The following is a 20,758-nucleotide window of genomic DNA, read 5'->3' on the forward strand; positions in this document are numbered from 1 at the left end:
TAAAGCAGTTATAAACCCTTACCTATACCTAGTGAAGTGACTAGCCTCAGATGATACACAGAGATGAAACAAATCCTGCTACATAAGTTGTTCCTGTTTATCTGCAGCCCTTTCTTCTCTACGTAACTTCACACTGTACAGTTTACACATACTTTCTGCTTCAGAAGAGGTTGGAGATTTTATTTTACACACTGCACAGCACTAAAAGGAGAGCTGAGTGTAATATGAGACCTCAGTGGAGGGAATGGACCTTCCACCTTTTACACGGTCTCTTAGGGAAACATGCACAGCTGAGGCTGTCAGTCACAAGCTGTGTGCTACAGCACCCCTCCCTCACCTTTCATGTTTGCTTGGAGACAGGATAGCCTGTTAGCATTGACTCATGCAGATAGCAGAGGAAGGAGATAGCAGACAGCAATCATGCTAAGTGCTTTGGATTGAGATAAATACACACTATATAATGATATGTTTTGTTAATTTGTCGTTTCAGAGGTTTAACATCACTTTTATAACTTGACCATTGGGCTAATACTGACATTTCTCAGCATTTTTCAAAATATAAAATTACTTAGAAATCACAAACATTATATCGTTTTTGAATGCAAAGATCCCAGAGAACAAAATGGTGATTGTTGCAATCTTTTAAGTTGCATGATATTTGCGTAGCAATTTTTAAAGTAAAAATTTTCAGGGAAAAATACATTTTAATGTATTTTAGAGCATACGATCATAATATAATACCCAATTGTTTGGTAAAATGTAAAATATGTTATGCTGAGTAAATTGATACCTAACATGTCATACTTTAAAATTGCGCATGCCCATGAAATGGTGACAAAAAGCAGTACCTAAAAATCACCATAGGCCACTCTTTAAAACATTTACATTTTACCAGTTTAGAGGTAAACAGGAAGTCTGGCTCTAGAATGATTGTTTTCACTCATGACAATGCTTAACATGTGTGGTGAAATCATTGTTTAAATATCTGTGAAGAAACTATGAATGCTTCCACAGGGGGAGAAAGCACTTTAATTTTTGCCTTTAATATTGATTTTATTTTAAAAAAAATTTACACTATCCCTTTAAAAATGTTGTGATCAACTGTATTGCTATCACATGGGACGAATAACAGCATGGCAATTACAGGTACCCTTTACTAAGAGATCTTGGATCTATTAGACCCCAGATCTCTCCTCCGCCCTCAAAAGCATCTGATCCAATTGAGATTGGTTTGACCAGATACTTTACAAGCCGGTAACGACTTGTAAACATCAACCCAACACTGGAAGTGAAGAAATCCTCATTGCTTCTTGTTTCACAGAAGGGAGGCGAGTATGGATGTACCTTCCTTCCCTCTCACTTCACTTCAAGTGCACAAAGCGGCAGTGGTACCGGCTCCCCGATCACACAGTAGAGTCCCGTAAAGGCAGCGAGCGGCAGTGAGAGGGGGGCCCCCCTTCTGAACTCTGTAGAAGTTATCAAGCAACTGTAGAGCTGCTCAGATCATTTTTACAGTAAAGCCTATGAATGGCTGAACATTTTGGTACCAGGTTTATGGCTTCAGCAGTAGCCATGATCCCAGGAAATCCACTGTAACTTGGGGATGTACTGGTACATATTCAAGGGCTGAAGTAGTAAAGAACAACCACTGGATCTTGATAATAGTTCCTCTTACTTTTCAGACACTTTGCCAAAAGAAAAAGCCTCAGATGCACTCTTTAGCGGTCAGCAAGGTCAAGTGGTTGCACTGACCAACCTATGATAGATACTAACTCTGCGTCAATGTATTACTGTGTACAGTCTACGAGCTATTACACATCAGCTCAGGGCAGTGGGGTCCTGAAAAGTGACCAGGACATTTGGAGTTAGTTCTACTTTTCCTTTTTTTTTTTTTTGAACTTGAACATACCCTTAATAAACCCTACTGCCCTACTGTACTTATTTAAAGCACCCCAGTCCTACACAGGGAGAATTGGCTAGCTGTTAAATTAATAGTAGCTTTACACAGACCATTAGCCCTTGGAATAAATCAGTGTCCCATGATGCTTAGTACCTTATATCTCACATTTTATAATCCCTTGAGTCCAAGGACATGACCCCTCACCTGTCCAGTCCTACAGTAACTGGACCTGCAAAGAATCTACCTTACCATTCAGTGCCTCTGAAATAGGGGGCTTTATTTATGAATTCAAACTAATTACAAAAAAACAAAACAAAATAAAGACAGCTTTGAAAAGAAAACTTTTCAACAGGTAAAATTCTCAACTAGACTTAAAGCCCAAACACCTGCAGCTAAACTATGCTCATGCCAAAAATTTGTAATTCACACACAGTTTTACTTTCACTTTCTTAGCAGCACACTCATCAAGAGCTAAAACGTCCACCCCTCACACGGTCTTCGTCATTCACTTCATAACTCTTCGTCATAACTCTTCATAACTTAAGGTGCTTCTTTGGACGCATGAGCAATACAACTTGATCTTCTTGAGGCAGAAGCAGCTCCATTAGCCACCGCTCAGGAACCAACTCATACAAGGTTAGTAACACCTAAAACAAATCAAGATAGACATGGACAGACATTTTAGGTCAAACAACACATAAACATTACACCCGTAGATTCTCTATCTTCTCTAACTGCAGAAGTCTCTAGACATAAAAGTGAGAATGCTCATCAAGGCATCTTTTTCTGACTGTCAAAGCTGTTACAAAAGTCATAAAATTCAGGCTTTGACCATCCAAGTCACCAGGGAAAGTCACCAGGGAACCCAACTTTTCAGAGATCAGCAAAGAACCAGTTACAGCAATATCTGTGAGTAGGTTCAAATTAGATAAGCTTTTTTTTGACATATGGGGGTTTATTTACTAAAGCTGGAGAGTCCAAAATCAGACTCCCTTCTGCATAGAAACCAATCAGCTTCCAGGTTTCATTGCCAAAGCTTCATTGAACAAGCTGAGGTTAGAAGCTGATTGGTTTCTATGCAGAAGGGAGTCTGATTTTGGACTCTCCAGCTTTAGTAAATAAACCCCCATGCTGTCCATATATATAGGGAAGGAGGGTCAGCCTACAAGCCAAAAGACTTCTGAAGCCCCTTAAGACTGTATTGTAGTGTACTGTTTACACACTCTGCAAATCAAGATTAAAGTCATTTGACATGATTATACAAGATTTATATAGAGCCAACAATTTGTACAGCGCTTTACAACATACAGTGAAAGGGTTAATAGTTCACTCACTTTTGCTTTGTGCCTACTAACTAGTTTATTTTATTCAAGATGTTCCCTTGGCATTTAAATGCTGTTATCTATGCACACATTTTTCCTTGAGAAATTGCAGAAGTTACTACTCTGTTGTATTTTGTTATGACTAGCCATATAGTAGTTTACTGAGATCTTTTTACTGTATTCTGATTGGTGTTTTATGGAAACCGTCTGAAATATGCCGTGTTATCATTTATTACTTAAGGACTAATCAATAATAGAGAAGTTGAATTCTGCCTCGCACATCTAGGTATTTGTGTAGCAGTGTTCCCAAAGTAAACAAAAATTATAAAACTTTTCTCTTTTTTAGATTACAAATTACAATAAAATATAAAAACAAACAAAAAGTGTCCAAAATGTCCAAATAAACCCCACAGGTGTAAACAATTGTCCAACACAGTCTTTTTTTCTTCTTCCAACAACAAGTCTCTTTCTTAACACCCGCAAATCCTGATGATAATATACCTCAAAAGAAAAAAACTCAACATAGTGTCATACCTTTTAAGTAATAAATACACACGTGCCACTCACTGTGCAACATGCAAAAAAAAAAAAAACTATATATGCAACATACTTTTTTTTTTTTTTTTTTTGCATGTTGCACAGTGAGTGGCACGTGTGTATTTATTACTTAAAAGGTATGACACTATGTTGAGTTTTTTTCTTTTGAGGTATATTATCATCAGGATTTGCGGGTGTTAAGAAAGAGACTTGTTGTTGGAAGAAGAAAAAAAGACTGTGTTGGACAATTGTTTACACCTGTGGGGTTTATTTGGACATTTTGGACACTTTTTGTTTGTTTTTATATTTTATTGTAATTTGTAATCTAAAAAAGAGAAAAGTTTTATAATTTTTGTTTGTTTGGCCTTCAAGGGTGGATGTGGATAACTTTTCTGGGATATCACATTGGTTTTTTGTGCTGTGTATTTTAATATAAGTGTTCCCAAAGTACTTTGAACTGTATGTCATTGTATGAGAGGAAGAGGCTCCTAAATTGATGTTCCTGACAGAACTGGTGTTAGAAGTGTGGGATAGGAGTGGCCATCAGAGGTAGGTGAGCATTTTTTGTCTTACTTTGCCCTGATTACCCCCTATCTTGACCAAGCCTCTGTGCTGCGGTAGCACGAGCAGTTGTCCGCTGGAGCTTTGGGAGCTCACGGGGTTAACCTAGGTTCAGTTTAAGAAATTTGTGTGTGTCCTCCATACAACCATACAGAGTAGTTTGCTAAGTGCTTATGTACGCTTGCAACTAGAGAAACTGTTAAGTAGATGTATTATAAGTCTCTGTAGGACTGTGAGACGCACCATCTACTCAGCGAGGAGATTTCTCCATTGACCTGGGATAGATGAAAGCATGGTGACAGTCTGAAGGAGTCAGAATAGGGGTGTATCTCTCCAGGTGATTTTAAGCCTTGAAGCACTTGTGCAGTTGAGAAGAATTTTGTCGGAGCTCTACGTGAGTTCAGTACAGCTTCACCCTGCACAAAGAGTAATCACCGGGAGAGAAACACATAGGCCAGCTTGCATAACATTGCTTCTTTGCTTTGCAGTGACTATGGGAAACTCCCACGGTAAGGGGAAAGACCCAGACCCTCCTAAGCCACCGCGTAAAGTGTTAAGAGAAAGAAAATTGTTAAAAAAATTAGCTAAGGAAAATGGATCAGCTCTAGGAAAATCCCAACTACTTGCTAATGAGACATGTAAAGAGTATGTTGCCCGAGTGTCACCTTGGGGTGATTATTATGTTGTCCCATGGGTAGACAACTTGGCGGGGTGGAGTACCATTATGGGGAGTGCCAGTCCTTATCCCAGAGATGGGGACAATGATGATTTTCACATGGAGATGATAAAGGGGATATGTTTAGGGGACAAAAATGCCTTTCCCTATTTTGGTCCAGATCCTGAGTGGGATATGAATGATATGAAAGGGGGTGCATTGAATTGGTTGAAGTATGACCCAGGATATAAGCGCCCAACACCAATCCCTTTTCCCCCATTTACAATTACAAGTTCAATGCGGAAGGAATAGGGTGGCCCTGCTCATGGAGCTTACAATCTAAATAATCATTGGTCATTACAATTATTTACTCTATATTCATCCAATCATACAGTGGCATTACATCAAAGTCCATGTCAATGAGATGTGTTTTCCAAGGCAAGGCTAGTAGGGTGTTGGTCCATCTGGTCACTCTTGATGTCTGGAGATGTCCTTGGTGATGTGCCTTAAGTCTTGTGGTGATGACTTTGCAAATATCTCTGGATTTGTTCTCTACAATATACTGTATGTATTGCCTTAAAATGGAGACATTTCTAAAATGGCTGATATTATTGCAAAATGGTAGGTGGTGAAGTGATTCAGTAAGGATCATCTATAATTTCCCTACACACTTGACTGCTGAGCGAATGTTTTGGAATAAGTGTTTCCCTTTTTTGTTTCTTTTTTGGACACTTTACTCGGCTTGTAAAACACTTTTCTTCCTTTCCTTTTTTCTGTCACTTTTCAAAGAGCACTTTTTTTATTTCCTCAATTTGATAATTAAGAGGAGTGGTTGAATGTTCACATGTGTGATATAAGCAGTTTTCTAGCTTACACTTCAGCTTGCTCACAGAGGGATTGTGAACTACATGGAGCCTATTTCAACCTGTAAGCCACATTTTAAAGGATAAGTTCACCTTTTGTAACATGTTACATGTTACAATTAGACCGGCCCCCGCTCCCCACTGATCCCCACTTTGACAGCTAGCAGGGGATATTCTCCCCCCTTGCTTGTTGTTTTGAACATGGCCGCATCAATCATTCACAGTGAATGAGTGGCTGTCAGCTTGTAGCCCTCAGTGAACTACCACAGTGCTGTGAAGCGCCATGGTAGTTCATTCATTCTTCCAGTCACTGTATCCGCTTGCTCGTGCATCTCGAACATCCCGTACATCCCATACAGGCAAGCAGATAGACTGGCAGGTCTGCAGGAGACCTGCATGGCACCAGCGATCTGCTGATCACTGGTGGAATGCTTTCCAGGCTCCTGCAGACAAAACAAATTAATGCACATTTTTTTAATTGCAAAAGTAGTGATGATGTGACTAAAAAAATATAACAGATTCCTCCAACCACAAAAATGGTATAAATGGATGCATTGCCCCTGATGGGATTTTGTATCTGGACAAATGCAAACACTGGCTGTCAGGATATACCAACAGTCCCTGTAGCTAATTAGCTGCAGGCATTTTTTGGCCATCAATTTTACAACAGGCTCCTTTGACAAAAGTTGATTGAGTAGTAAACTTTTCTTCAGCTGGCAGGGTCACCCACTGATGGAAACATTCTAACAGTGCATGACCAGTTTTAGAATAGAAGACACTAATGGGGGGTAGAAAGTGAGATTTTTAAGTAAAGTATATTGCCACAGGTAGACGAGTGTGTTTCTTACTTATAGAATTTATGTGTTGAGAAATATTGTGTTTTATTTTCCTACTTAGGAACATTGGTAGGTATGCTGTCTGAGGAAGAAGGGGGTGTCATTCAGATTCAGCTGTGTGTAATCTGAGATTTTAATATTCCTGCACTCAATGTTCTAGAATAACCAAAGGTCCATTTTTACCATTCCCACACAATGCAATATTCTCTGTATATTCTCTGTATGTGGAAGGAAAACGTTTACCTGTGTTGTAAAGCTTACCCATTTTATGTGTTCACCAGTGCCAATTTTTGGACCTTTTCACACTATTTGTTAAAAGTCTTAACCCCGCACTTGCAGTTTACAACTTTCAGTGCTTAGATGTGTGCAGTTTATGTTCAGAGTTTGTCTGCTCACCCCAATAGGCTTTCCCCAAGGAGGGGCCACAGAGTCCTTAGTACTCTCTGCTGCCTTCTCCCGTAATATGGAACAAAGCTAGACACTTGCAATTGAGAAACTAATAACACAAGACCTTCCATGCATATGCATACCCCCTCCCTCCTAGATTGTAAGCTCGAAAGAGTAGGGCCCTCTAACCCCTTGTGTGCTGTTTGTTGTTGCTGTTCTGTTTCATGTATTGTCCCCCCCTCTATTGTACAGCGCTGAGCAAATCCTTTGGCGCTATATAAACTCGATGTAATAATAATAATAATAATAATATGCAGAGAGCCCACTCCAATGACTCTCTTGCTGCGTTTTGATGATAATTTCGAGATTCTAAGGTGCTGCTTCCTGCTGTAATGTGTAAACCAGCACGGCAACGCAGAACATCTTGGGGAGGACATTTAGTAAATGTGTTAGATTGCTGTCAATTTCAATCACCACCGTAGACAAAGGTTAGCGTAATCAATATTTTCTTAGCAATTGGATAGTCAACAAAATTTTTAAAAATGTTCACAGTTTTTAATAGAAATTAAAGATTGCAAAGGGAATGGAGAACGGTGTCAGCCTCAGAAAGTTTTTTTAAGACTTACCAGTGAAACAGATATTAATCACACAGATGTCTACTGGGTAGCTGTGTGTTTTCATCACTTTAAACTAACATTGACCCATTCCTTCCAGGCTTTGTGTAACCACACTTTGATTTACAAAGTTACATAGTTACATAGTTAGTCTGGCTGAAAAAAGACAAAAGTCCATCCAGTTCAACCATAAAAAAAAAAAGTTATAATCCTGCACCGACAGTTGATCCAGAAGAAGGCAAATAAAACCCAGCAAAGCACGATCCAATTTGCTCCTGCAGGGAAAACAATTCCTTCCTGATCCCCCGAGAGGCAATCGGATATTCCATGGATCAACTTTCCCTATAAATGTTATATCCAGTTATATTCTGTGTATCCAAGAAACAATCCAGGACTTTCCTACAGCAATCCACTGAGCTGGACACAACCAACTCTTGATGGAGTCTATTCCACATTTTCACAGCTCTCACTATGAAGAAACCTTTCCATGTTTGGAGATTAAATTTCTTTTCCTCCAGACATAAAGAGCGCCCCCTTGTCCTCTGTGATGACCTCAGGGGGAATAACTACACCGAGTTCACTATATGAACCACTGATGTATTTATACATGGAGATCATATCCCCCCTTATGTATTATACATGGAGATCATATCCCCCCTTATGTATTATACATGGAGATCATATCCCCCCTTATGTATTATACATGGAGATCATATCCCCCCCTTATGTATTATACATGGAGATCATATCCCCCCTTATGTATTATACATGGAGATCATATCCCCCCCTTATGTATTATACATGGAGATCATATCCCCCCCTTATGTATTATACATGGAGATCATATCCCCCTTATGTATTATACATGGAGATCATATCCCCCCTTATGTATTATACATGGAGATCATATCCCCCCTTATGTATTATACATAGAGATCATATCCCCCTTATGTATTATACATGGAGATTATATCCCCCTTATGTATTATACATGGAGATCATATCCCCCCTTATGTATTATACATGGAGATCATATCCCCCCTTATGTATTATACATAGAGATCATATCCCCCCTTATGTATTATACATGGAGATTATATCCCCCTTATGTATTATACATGGAGATCATATCCCCCCTTATGTATTATACATGGAGATCATATCCCCCCTTATGTATTATACATGGAGATCATATCCCCCCCTTATGTATTATACATGGAGATCATATCCCCCCTTATGTATTATACATGGAGATCATATCCCCCCTTATGTATTACACATGGAGATCATATCCCCCCCTTATGTATTATACATGGTGATCATATCCCCCCCTTATGTATTATACATGGTGATCATATCCCCCCCTTATGTATTATACATGGAGATCATATCCCCCTTATGTATTATACATGGAGATCATATCCCCCTTATGTATTATACATGGAGATCATATCCCCCCTTATGTATTATACATGGAGATCATATCCCCCCTTATGAATTATACATGGAGATCATATCCCCCTTATGTATTATACATGGAGATCATATCCCCCCTTATGTATTATACATGGAGATCATATCCCCCCTTATGAATTATACATGGAGATCATATCCCCCCTTATGTATTATACATGGAGATCATATCCCCCTTATGTATTATACATGGTGATCATATCCCCCCCCTTATGTATTATACATGGAGATCATATCCCCCTTATGTATTACACATGGAGATCATATCCCCCCTTATGTATTATACATGGAGATCATATCCCCCTTATGTATTATACATGGAGATCATATCCCCCCTTATGTATTATACATGGTGATCATATCCCCTCCTTATGTATTATACATGGAGATCATATCCCCCCTTATGTATTATACATGGAGATCATATCCCCCCTTATGTATTATACATGGAGATCATATCCCCCCTTATGTATTATACATGGAGATCATATCCCCCCCTTATGTATTATATATGGAGATCATATCCCCCCTATGTATTATACATGGAGATCATATCCCCCCTTATGTATTATACATGGAGATCATATCCCCCCTTATGTATTATACATGGTGATCATATCCCCTCTTATGTATTATACATGGAGATCATATCCCCCCTTAATCTCCTCTTCCCAAGAGAGAATAAATTCAGTTCCTCTAATCTTTCCTCATAGCTGATTTCCTCCATGCCTCTTATCAGTTTGGTTGCCCTTCTCTGTACTTTCTCCAGTCCCCCAATGTTCTTTTTGTGCATTGGTGCCCAAAATTGAACTGCATCTTCCAGGTGAGGTCTTACTAATGATTTGTACCGGGGGGGGGGGATGATATCTCTCTCTCTGGAGTCTATACCTCTTTTAATACAAGAGAGGATTTTGCTCGCTTTAGAGCCCGCTGCTTGGCATTGCATGCCATTATTAAGCTTGTGATCTACCAGAGCTCCCAGATTCTTCTCCACCATTGCCCCCCCCCCCCAGTTTTACCCCCCCAGTATGTATGATGCATGCATATTTTTAGCCCCCAAGTGCAGAACCTTACATTTATCAACATTAAACCTCATTGGCCCCATAGTCCCCCAATTACACAGAGCATTGAGGTCGGCTTGTAAATTGGAGACATCCTGTAAGGACGTTATTCCCCGGCACAGCTTGGTGTCATCTGCAAAGACTGAAATGGGATTTATAATCCCAGACCCTATAGCGTTTATAAATATATTAAAAAGTAAAAGGTCCCAACACTGAACCTTGGGGTACCCCACTAATAACACTGAACCTTGGGGTACACCACTGACAACCCTACACCATTCAGTGTATGAATCATTAACCACTACTCTTTGAATACGATCTTTTAGCCAGTTTTCTATCCATTTACATACAGATTTTTCCAAACCTGTAGACTTTACCTTACACATTAGCCGTGTGTGGGGAACTGTGTCAAACGCTTTTGCAAAATCCAAGTATACCACGTCCACAGCCACCCCTCTGTCCAAGTATACCACGTCCACTGCCACCCCTCTGTCCAAGTATACCACGTCCACTGCCACCCCTCTGTCCAAGTATACCACTTCCAGCGCCATCCCTCTTTGCAAGTATACCACGTCCACCGCTACCCCTCTGTCCAAGTATACCACGTCCACAGTCACCCCTCTGTCCAAGGTCTTGCTCACCCCCTCATAAAAAGAAATCAGATTTGTTTGACACCTTCTGTCTTTCATGAATCCATGCTGTCTGTTGTTTAAAATATTTTTTTCCAGTAAGAACTCATCTATGTGGTCTTTTATTAAACTCTCCAGTATCTCCCCAACTATAGAAGTTACACTAACAGGTCTATAATTACTTGGTAAAGATTTGGAACCCTTTTTAAATATTGGCCCCACATTGGCCTTACGCCAGTCCAGTGGTACTATGCCAGTCATTAAAGAGTCCCTAAAAATTAGAAACAATGGCTTTGAAATTACAGAGCTCAAGTACCAGTGGGTGTATGCCATGTGGTCCAGGGGCTTTATTCACCTTTATTCTGTCTAAATATTTTAGGATCATATCAATTGTGAGCCAATGTGAATCATCTGGAGATGTGTCAGTACCACACCCATTATGGACAAGAGCTCCCCCATGCTCCTTTGTATACACAGAGCTTAAGAAGGTATTAAATAAATTTGCCTTCTCTTTGTCCCCAGTCACCCCCTCTAGATGATTCTGTAAAGGGCCTACATGCTTGGGCCGGACCTTTTTACTGTTCATATATTTGAAGAATTTTTTGGGGTTGGTCCTGCTATCTTTTGCAATAAGTCGTTCCTTTTCAATTTTTGTGCCTTTATTTCCTTTTTGCATATTCTGTTATATTCTTTGTACTGTGTAATCGATGATCGCGTTCCTTTATTTTTATATTTAATAAAAGCTCTTTTCTTATTATCTATAGCTTTTTTAACTTTGGCCACAAGCCACATAGGTTTGATTTTTAGCCTTTTAAACGAGTTGCCCATGGGAATATATTTTGCAGTGTGTGCAGTATTTTTGAAGAACTCCCATTTCTGTGTTGTGTTCATTTCTGTTTTGTGTTTACAGAAATGACTATTCAATTACCTTTTGTTTGAATTTGATAATGACATAAACACTCTATTCAAGTTATCATTACAAAGATATTTTTACAAAGCAAATATAGTTTTCTAATATACATGTCAGGTATTTGTGTGATCTCTATAATTAACAATCCTCATTTTATTTTGCAGAAAATTATGGAAGTTAAGCAACATTTGGAATTTTGATCAAGACTTTTCAATATCATTTATTATTATATCATGGGTAACACATTGGGTAAGACTGAGTTAAAAAAAACTAAATCAGCATTATTAATTTCAATGAAGTTGTAGTAGTTAATCAAGGTAAAACCGAATAACAACAAAAATAATAAAAATCCATCTCTTCTCCAGTATGTACAAAGTTTGCAACATGTTCAGGGTGAGATAGTGGTATCATTAAAACAAATAAAAATCAAGTGCCAAAAGCGTTATGAAAATATAAATAATACATTTGCCACAGAAGATTTGCTACAAAATAGAATCAATGTAACATTATGGTTCATTAGTGATCGAACAGCCTTCTATGCCAGGGCCAGGATCTGAATGTTTCGAGAGGAGAACATAATGGATATCATGAGGAACCATATTGTCCAGGGCTGCCTTATGAGTAATGCTTGGGCTTAAACACCTTTACTTACTAGAGGCAATCATTAGTTCATAAAAGCAATGATTTTGGACTAGGTCAATCACTTCCAAAATTGTAGGGAGATAGGGTGATAAGAGAATTTCCAATGTCTAGTTACACTAACTCTCACCGCCAAGAGAATATGCACAGCTATGTGTCTATGGGGTAAGGGGGAGGGCGGGGGGGTGAAAGATTGTCGATTTATGCGTTTAATAGTGCTAACCTTGGAGACGAGAAAATATTGCTGTTAGGGATATCAGACAAGATTTGAAATCTTGATGCCAGAATTTCCAAAAATGTGCAGCTCCAGAATCTAAGGAAAATATCTTAAAAGTTTTAGATCTTTTAGGGTGTTAAATATCATCTTTTGAGTGAGTTCCCATAGAGAGGAACACCAATCACTTTGTATATGGATTGGAATGCTCTTGTTCATTGCACCTTACCATGGTATAAGAGGCTCCTAGCTCTATTTCCTATTGCCTGTAAGAGGCTCCTAGCTCTATTTCCTATTGCATGTAAGAGGCTCCTAGCTCTATTTCCTATTGCCTGTAAGAGGCTCCTAGCTCTATTTCCTATTGCCTGTAAGAGGCTCCTAGCTCTATTTCCTATTGCCTGTAAGAGGCTCCTAGCTCTATTTCCTATTGCCTGTAAGAGGCTCCTAGCTCTATTTCCTATTGCCTGTAAGAGGCTCCTAGCTCTATTTCCTATTGCATGTAAGAGGCTCCTAGCTCTATTTCCTATTGCATGTAAGAGGCTCCTAGCTCTATTTCCTATTGCATGTAAGAGGCTCCTAGCTCTATTTCCTATTGCCTGTAAGAGGCTCCTAGCTCTATTTCCTATTGCCTGTAAGAGGTTCCTAGCTCTATTTCCTATTGCATGTAAGAGGCTCCTAGCTCTATTTCCTATTGCATGTAAGAGGCTCCTAGCTCTATTTCCTATTGCATGTAAGAGGCTCCTAGCTCTATTTCCTATTGCCTGTAAGAGGCTCCTAGCTCTATTTCCTATTGCCTGTAAGAGGCTCCTAGCTCTATTTCCTATTGCATGTAAGAGGCTCCTAGCTCTATTTCCTATTGCATGTAAGAGGTTCCTAGCTCTATTTCCTATTGCCTGCAAGAGGCTCCTAGCTCTATTTCCTATTGCATGTAAGAGGTTCCTAGCTCTATTTCCTATTGCCTGCAAGAGGCTCCTAGCTCTATTTCCTATTGCATGTAAGAGGCTCCTAGCTCTATTTCCTATTGCCTGTAAGAGGCTCCTAGCTCTATTTCCTATTGCACGTGAAGTCTCACATTAACAAAGACCTGCCTTTGTTGAAAAAGTGTGATGCCTCTCTAGTTAGGGGAGTTAATAGATAAATAATATCATGCCGATTGAAGTGGGGTACATAGCATATTAGGATTATGCTTAAGGCCAGTTCACACTACATGTGTTTCAGTTGCTTTTTTTTTGCATCCAAAATGCACAGAAAGTAGGTGATATTGTTGTCAATGTGATAGTTCACATCAGCGCTTGCAGTTCCAGTGCGTTCCGGTTGTAGAAAAAAAAAGTAGAAAATGCTGTATTTTTTCTGCACAGAACTGTACTGGAACGCAGTAAAACGCATCAACAGGATGTATGGGCAAGCAGATATACTGAAAGAAAGACTCAATGAACTACCACAGTGCTCCACAGTGCCGTGGCAGTTCATTGAGAACTACAAGTCGTAAGCCGCTAAGGCTGTCGAGATTTGTAGTTTCTCATTCACAGAGCACATTTTTCATTTGACAGCTAGCGGGGCAGCGGGGGAGTCGGGGGCGGTCTGATCATGTTGCATGCACCAGGTTATGAAAGATGAACTTATCCTTTAAAGCAGTGTACTATTTGGAGATATCTATATAGGTCCCAAGAGGGCAGGTGAAATTTAGTCTGGAGGTGCAAAAACAATTTAATATCACCCCCAACATTTAAATCCTTGATTTTCCATATTCCTCTACCTAACCACATAGTAATAGAAAGATCCGGGATTAGAGGAGTTAATACTGATATGGGAATGTTAGGTGAGATGCTATGTGAATGACTTGAGGTTAAAGAAAAATGTTTCCTCCAATCTTTAACAGAGGCAATCATAGGATGGGAGAGGAGTGAAGGTCACATACTTATATTGATCACATGGTTTGTTTATAAACAATGAGCTAGAGCGTATTACACCCTTATAGAGGCGGTACCAACATCTTATACATACTATACATTTCAACAACAATATAACAACATGGGACTTTTTAGGTACCAATACTTACCGCTAATTACTAAAATCCATAACTGTATTAATTCTCCATAAAACATTGTTTTGCTATAAAACATTACGGGTTTTTGGCTATGATATTGCATACAATTTGCAGGACCATCTTTCAAGTGAAGCTGCAAATTTACCACCTCATCAGTGGAATATTTTGAGGCACATAATTGATGTCCATATATAAAGAATTTCTATAAACATACCTTTACCAACCATCTATTTGGGATTTTGATGGCAACGTAGCTGTTCTTGAGGTTGACTCGAGATTGCATTCATTTGCAATACAAGATTTTCTACATTGTTACTGCCCTGAACCAATCACCCAAACTGCTGCACGTAAGATAGATGGGACACTCATTTTAGAGGAATTCACATTGGCTGTCAAATACAGTCCAAAGCCCAGAGTTGACTGCTTATTATAACCTGTTCCTGGATTTGGCTGTCCCTTTTCTTTGTGCATTTAACTCTATCTCCACTACTACCCCTTCCATATATGGCCTTCTAGAAGTTCACATATCGGTTGTTCCTAAAGCTGGGAAGAACTCGATGTTTGTAACAAACTACTGACCAATCTTTCTTAAACGTCAACTTAAAACTCTTCGCAAAAATCCAGACCAATCGTATGCTCCCATTGCTTCACTCTCCTTGTTATTAAAGACCAGGTAAGGATTATCCCAGGAAGAGAAGCTTGAGTCAACACCACTAAAGCCCCCAACTTCCACCATTGGCTCACTATCTTGAAGTGATTGGGATTTTTCCTATCCTTAGATGCAAAGCAGGCATTTGACATGCTGTCCTAAGACTACATGTCAGTTCTTCTAGGCTCGATTGGCATTCCAGACCACTTATTTCATTTTATTATGCCCCTATACGATAAACCAACAGCCGAGTGCGAGTAAATGGCTACCTGTCTAATGCCTTCTCCATTCACAACCGCATGAGACAAAGCTGCCCTCTATTTCCTTTGTTGTTTATGATAACACTAGAACCCTTTCTGCATTGCCCCAGAGCAAATAGTGATATCAAGGGTCTAACGATTAGTAGATCACTCGTTTAAATTAGCAGCATTCGCCGATAACATTTTATTGTTCTTTACATAACCCTATGTCATGCTCCCTAATCTACTGAAGGACTTTGAACTCTTTCAGTATATCTCCCAAATTAACTTTAGTAAGTCCCATGCCTTTAACATCACTATACCCAATCTGTTATCTCGCAACTGCAACAGTTGGCTGATCTGTGTTAACAAACCAGCAAAGAAACTTGCATGATGTTATTGTCAAAATATGTTCATAACTATGTTTGGTCAATAATATAACCTACATTATTATTATTATTATTACATCTAGTTTATATAGCGCCAAAGGGTTTGCTCAGCGCTGTACAATAGGGGGGACAATACATGGCACTCAAAATACATTCCCAAATGATTTGTTCACAAAGAGCAACAACCCACCAGAAATCTGTAATTTATCAATGGTAGCAGCTATAATGCTAGTATTAGCACAGCAGTAGCACTAGCTTAAGCAAAGCTTGGTTACGAATACCTGTGTTACAAAAAAAAAATACTACATGAAAATACCAGACTTGGAAACTGCTGTGCCCCTGTTCATCTCTCTCCCTGTTTTTTGTTTGTTTTTTGTTTTTTTTTTAAGGTGAACATGCATCGCAGCTGGATGATGGTTTTGCTAATCAGCAGGATGGTGGTTCAAACATTAAACCACATGAAGAGATGGTAGCCCATCTCCAGCCCTTAGATGGTAAGATCACTTTTTCTAAGTAGCCAAAAACAAGCTAGTAATATTTCTTGTACAATATTGGTTTTTCACTTTTTTCATGGTTGAAGAAATAACTAAGTACAATAATTTAGAAAAGGACTCTCGCAGGGGACCAATTGTCATATATATAGTACAATCAATGACACATAAACAGATTAGCCTTCAACAAGAACACACCCTAGTTAGAGTGAGATGAACCTGAGTAAAATACTCAGCCGAGGTAAATCACGGTAGAGAGCTGTGGGAAGGGAGGAGGCAGGGGAGACAACATTGCAGAGGAACAAGGAAAGAAGTACAGTTAGGAAAAGAAAGAAAGAAAGAAAGAAAGAAAGAGAAGGTCAAGTAGAAAGAAACAGTATTAAGAGAACCTGAGTGCAAGGACCCCCTTAAAATTGGTATGAACCCAAGCTGTATTTGAAAAGAGAAGGGTGAGCGTAAGACCATCAAGGGCTCCAAATTTTCAGGAACCGATGATGAGAATTAGAGATGAGCGAATCGAACTAGGCGAACCGGAATTCGAGTCGAATTTCAGGAAATATTCGATTCGTGTCGAAACCGAAATTTTGCCTACTTCGGGTGCGCGAATCGAACATTTCCCGATCAGCCGGCAAAAGTGTCCCTGCAGTGAGCTCCGCTATTTCTGACAGTTCTCTGACAGAAGGAACACATGTTTAGCGGTTGAAACATTGTATCTATTAGTTTACATTTAGGATACAGATGTTTCAACCGCTGTACATGTGAAGAAGCTGTGAGAGAACTGTCAGAAATAGAGGAACTCTGCACATACACTTTTTGCCGGCATGGAATTATTCTTCTTTTCATTATACTTCTTCTTCTTCTTCTTCTTCTTCTTCTTCTTCTTCTTCTTCTTCTTCTTCTTCTTCTTCATCCTCATCCTCTTCTTCTGAGGATGAGGATGAGGATGAAGAAGAAGAAGAAGAAGTAGGATGAAAAGAAGAATAATTCCAAGCTGGCAAAAAGTGTATGTGCAGAGTTCCTCTATTCTGCAGATACACTTAGAGGAGCTCTGCAGATACACTTAGAGGAGCTCTGCACATACACTTTTTGCCGGCTTGGAATTAATCTTATTTTCATCCTACTTCTTCTTCTTCTTCTTCTTCTTCTTCTTCATCCTCATCCTCATCCTCAGAAGAAGAAGAGGATGAGGATGAGGATGAAGAAGAAGAAGAAGAAGTAGGATGAAAATAAGAATAATTCCAAACCGGAAAAAAGTGTATGTGCAGAGCTCCTCTAAGTGTATCTGCAGAGCTCCTCTAAGTGTATCTGCAGAATAGAGGAACTCTGCACATACACTTCTTGCCGGAAACCGCTGTATGGAGTGAATGTCCCAGAACTGTCAGAAATAGACTATTTATGACAGTTCTGGGACATTCACTGCATACAGCTGTTTTAACCGCTGTATGGAGGGAATGTCATGGAACTGTCAGAAATAGACTATTAATGACAGTTCTGGGACTGTCCTTCAATGCAGCGGTTGAAACATTGTATGTATTTGTTTCCATAAATGGATCCATTTATGGAAACAAATACATACAATGTTTCAACCGCTGCATGGAAGGACAGTCCCTGAACTGTCATTAATAGTCTATTTCTGACAGTTCCATGACATTCCCTCCATACAGCGGTTAAAACAGCTGTATGGAGTGAATGTCCCAGATCTATCAGAAATAGACTATTTATGACAGTTCTGGGACATTCACTGCATACAGCTGTTTTAACCGCTGTATGGAGGGAATGTCATGGAACTGTCAGAAATAGACTATTAATGACAGTTCAGGGACTGTCCTTCCATACAGCGGTTGAAACATTGTATGTATTTGTTTCCATAAATGGATCCATTTATGGAAACAAATACATACAATGTTTCAAGCGCTGTATGGAAGGACAGTCCCAGAACTGTCATTAATAGTCTATTTCTGACAGTTCCATGACATTCCCTCCATACAGCGGTTAAAACAGCTGTATGGAGTGAATGTCCCAGATCTATCAGAAATAGACTATTTATGACAGTTCTGGGACATTCACTGCATACAGCTGTTTTAACCGCTGTATGGAGGGAATGTCATGGAACTGTCAGAAATAGACTATTAATGACAGTTCTGGGACTGTCCTTCCATACAGCGGTTGAAACATTGTATGTATTTGTTTCCATAAATGGATCCATTTATGGAAACAAATACATACAATGTTTCAACCGCTGTATGGAAGGACAGTCCCAGAACTGTCATTAATAGTCTATTTCTGACAGTTCCATGACATTCCCTCCATACAGCGGTTAAAACAGCTGTATGGAGTGAATGTCCCAGATCTATCAGAAATAGACTATTTATGACAGTTCTGGGACATTCACTGCATACAGCTGTTTTAACCGCTGTATGGAGGGAATGTCATGGAACTGTCAGAAATAGACTATTAATGACAGTTCAGGGACTGTCCTTCCATACAGCGGTTGAAACATTGTATGTATTTGTTTCCATAAATGGATCCATTTATGGAAACAAATACATACAATGTTTCAACCGCTGTATGGAAGGACAGTCCCTGAACTGTCATTAATAGTCTATTTCTGACAGTTCCATGACATTCCCTCCATACAGCGGTTAAAACAGATGTATGGAGTGAATGTCCCAGATCTATCAGAAATAGACTATTTATGACAGTTCTGGGACATTCACTGCATACAGCTGTTTTAACCGCTGTATGGAGGGAATGTCATAGAACTGTCAGAAATAGACTATTAATGACAGTTCAGGGACTGTCCTTCCATACAGCGGTTGAAACATTGTATGTATTTGTTTCCATAAATGGATCCATTTATGGAAACAAATACATACAATGTTTCAACCGCTGCATGGAAGGACAGTCCCTGAACTGTCATTAATAGTCTATTTCTGACAGTTCCATGACATTCCCTCCATACAGCGGTTAAAACAGCTGTATGGAGTGAATGTCCCAGATCTATCAGAAATAGACTATTTATGACAGTTCTGGGACATTCACTGCATACAGCTGTTTTAACCGCTGTATGGAGGGAATGTCATGGAACTGTCAGAAATAGACTATTAATGACAGTTCAGGGACTGTCCTTCCATGCAGCGGTTGAAACATTGTATGTATTTGTTTCCATAAATGGATCCATTTATGGAAACAAATACATACAATGTTTCAACCGCTGCATGGAAGGACAGTCCCAGAACTGTCATTAATAGTCTATTTCTGACAGTTCTATGACATTCCCTCCATACAGCGGTTGAAACCGCTGTATGGAGTGAATGTCCCAGAACTGTCAGAAATAGACAGAAACTGTCACAGAACTGTCCTTCTCATCCTTCTCCTTCTTCTCATCCTTCTTCTCATCCTTCTTCTCATCCTTCTCCTTCTTCTCATCCTTCTCCTTCTTCTCATCCTTCTCCTTCTGCTCATCCTTCTTCTCATCCTTCTCCTTCTTCTCATCCTTCTCCTTCTCCTTCTTCTCATCCTTCTCCTTCTCCTTCTTCTCATCCTTCTTCTTCTGCTGCTCCTTCTTCTCATCCTTCTCCTTCTTCTCATCCTTCTTCTTCTCATCCTTCTCCTTCTTCTCATCCTTCTCCTTCTCCTTCTTCTCATCCTTCTCCTTCTTCTCATCCTTCTCCTTCTTCTCATCCTTCTCCTTCTCCTTCTCCTTCTTCTCTTCCTTCTCCTTCTTATCATCCTTCTCCTTCTTCTCATCATTCTCCTTCTTCTCATCCTTCTCCTTCTTCTCATCCTTCTTCTTCTCATCCTTCTCCTTCTTCTCATCCTTCTTCTTCTCATCCTTCTCCTTCTCATCCTTCTTCTTCTCATCCTTCTCCTTCTCCTTCTTCTCATCCTTCTCCTTCTTCTCATCCTTCTCCTTCTTCTCATCCTTCTCCTTCTTCTCATCCTTCTCCTTCTTCTCCTTCTTCTCATCCTTCTTCTTCTCATCCTTCTCCTTCTTCTCATCCTTCTCCTTCTTCTCATCCTTCTCCTTCTCCTTCTTCTCATCCTTCTCCTTCTCCTTCTTCTCATCCTTCTCCTTCTTCTCATCCTTCTCCTTCTTCTCATCCTTCTCCTTCTCCTTCTTCTCATCCTTCTTCTTCTCATCCTTCTCCTTCTCCTTCTTCTCATCCTTCTTCTTCTCATCCTTCTCCTTCTTCTCATCCTTCTCCTTCTTCTCATCCTTCTCCTTCTTCTCATCCTTCTCCTTCTTCTCATCCTTCTCCTTCTTCTCATCCTTCTCCTTCTTCTCATCCTTCTCCTTCTCCTTCTTCTCATTCTTCTTCTTCTCATCCTTCTCCTTCTC

General features: G+C 39.6%; 1 protein-coding gene across 1 annotated transcript in view; it reads left to right on the forward strand.

Annotated features, from left to right (window-relative positions):
• The first annotated feature begins 2,405 nt into the window (after positions 1-2,405).
• Positions 2,406-20,758, forward strand: part of LOC149435837 (up-regulator of cell proliferation-like) — a 33,826-nt gene continuing 15,473 nt past the window's right edge. The window contains exons 1-3 of the mRNA XM_089662380.1: positions 2,406-2,536; positions 11,913-11,997; positions 16,315-16,419. Coding sequence (XP_089518506.1) covers positions 11,982-11,997; positions 16,315-16,419 — 121 coding nt within the window. The 5' untranslated portion in view covers positions 2,406-2,536; positions 11,913-11,981. The remainder of the gene's footprint in view (positions 2,537-11,912; positions 11,998-16,314; positions 16,420-20,758) is intronic.

This window comes from Staurois parvus, unplaced genomic scaffold (assembly GCF_062004578.1).
Source record: "Staurois parvus isolate SC_StPar_1 unplaced genomic scaffold, SC_StPar_1.0 ptg001462l, whole genome shotgun sequence".
In the NCBI taxonomy this organism is placed as follows: Eukaryota; Metazoa; Chordata; class Amphibia; order Anura; family Ranidae; genus Staurois; species Staurois parvus.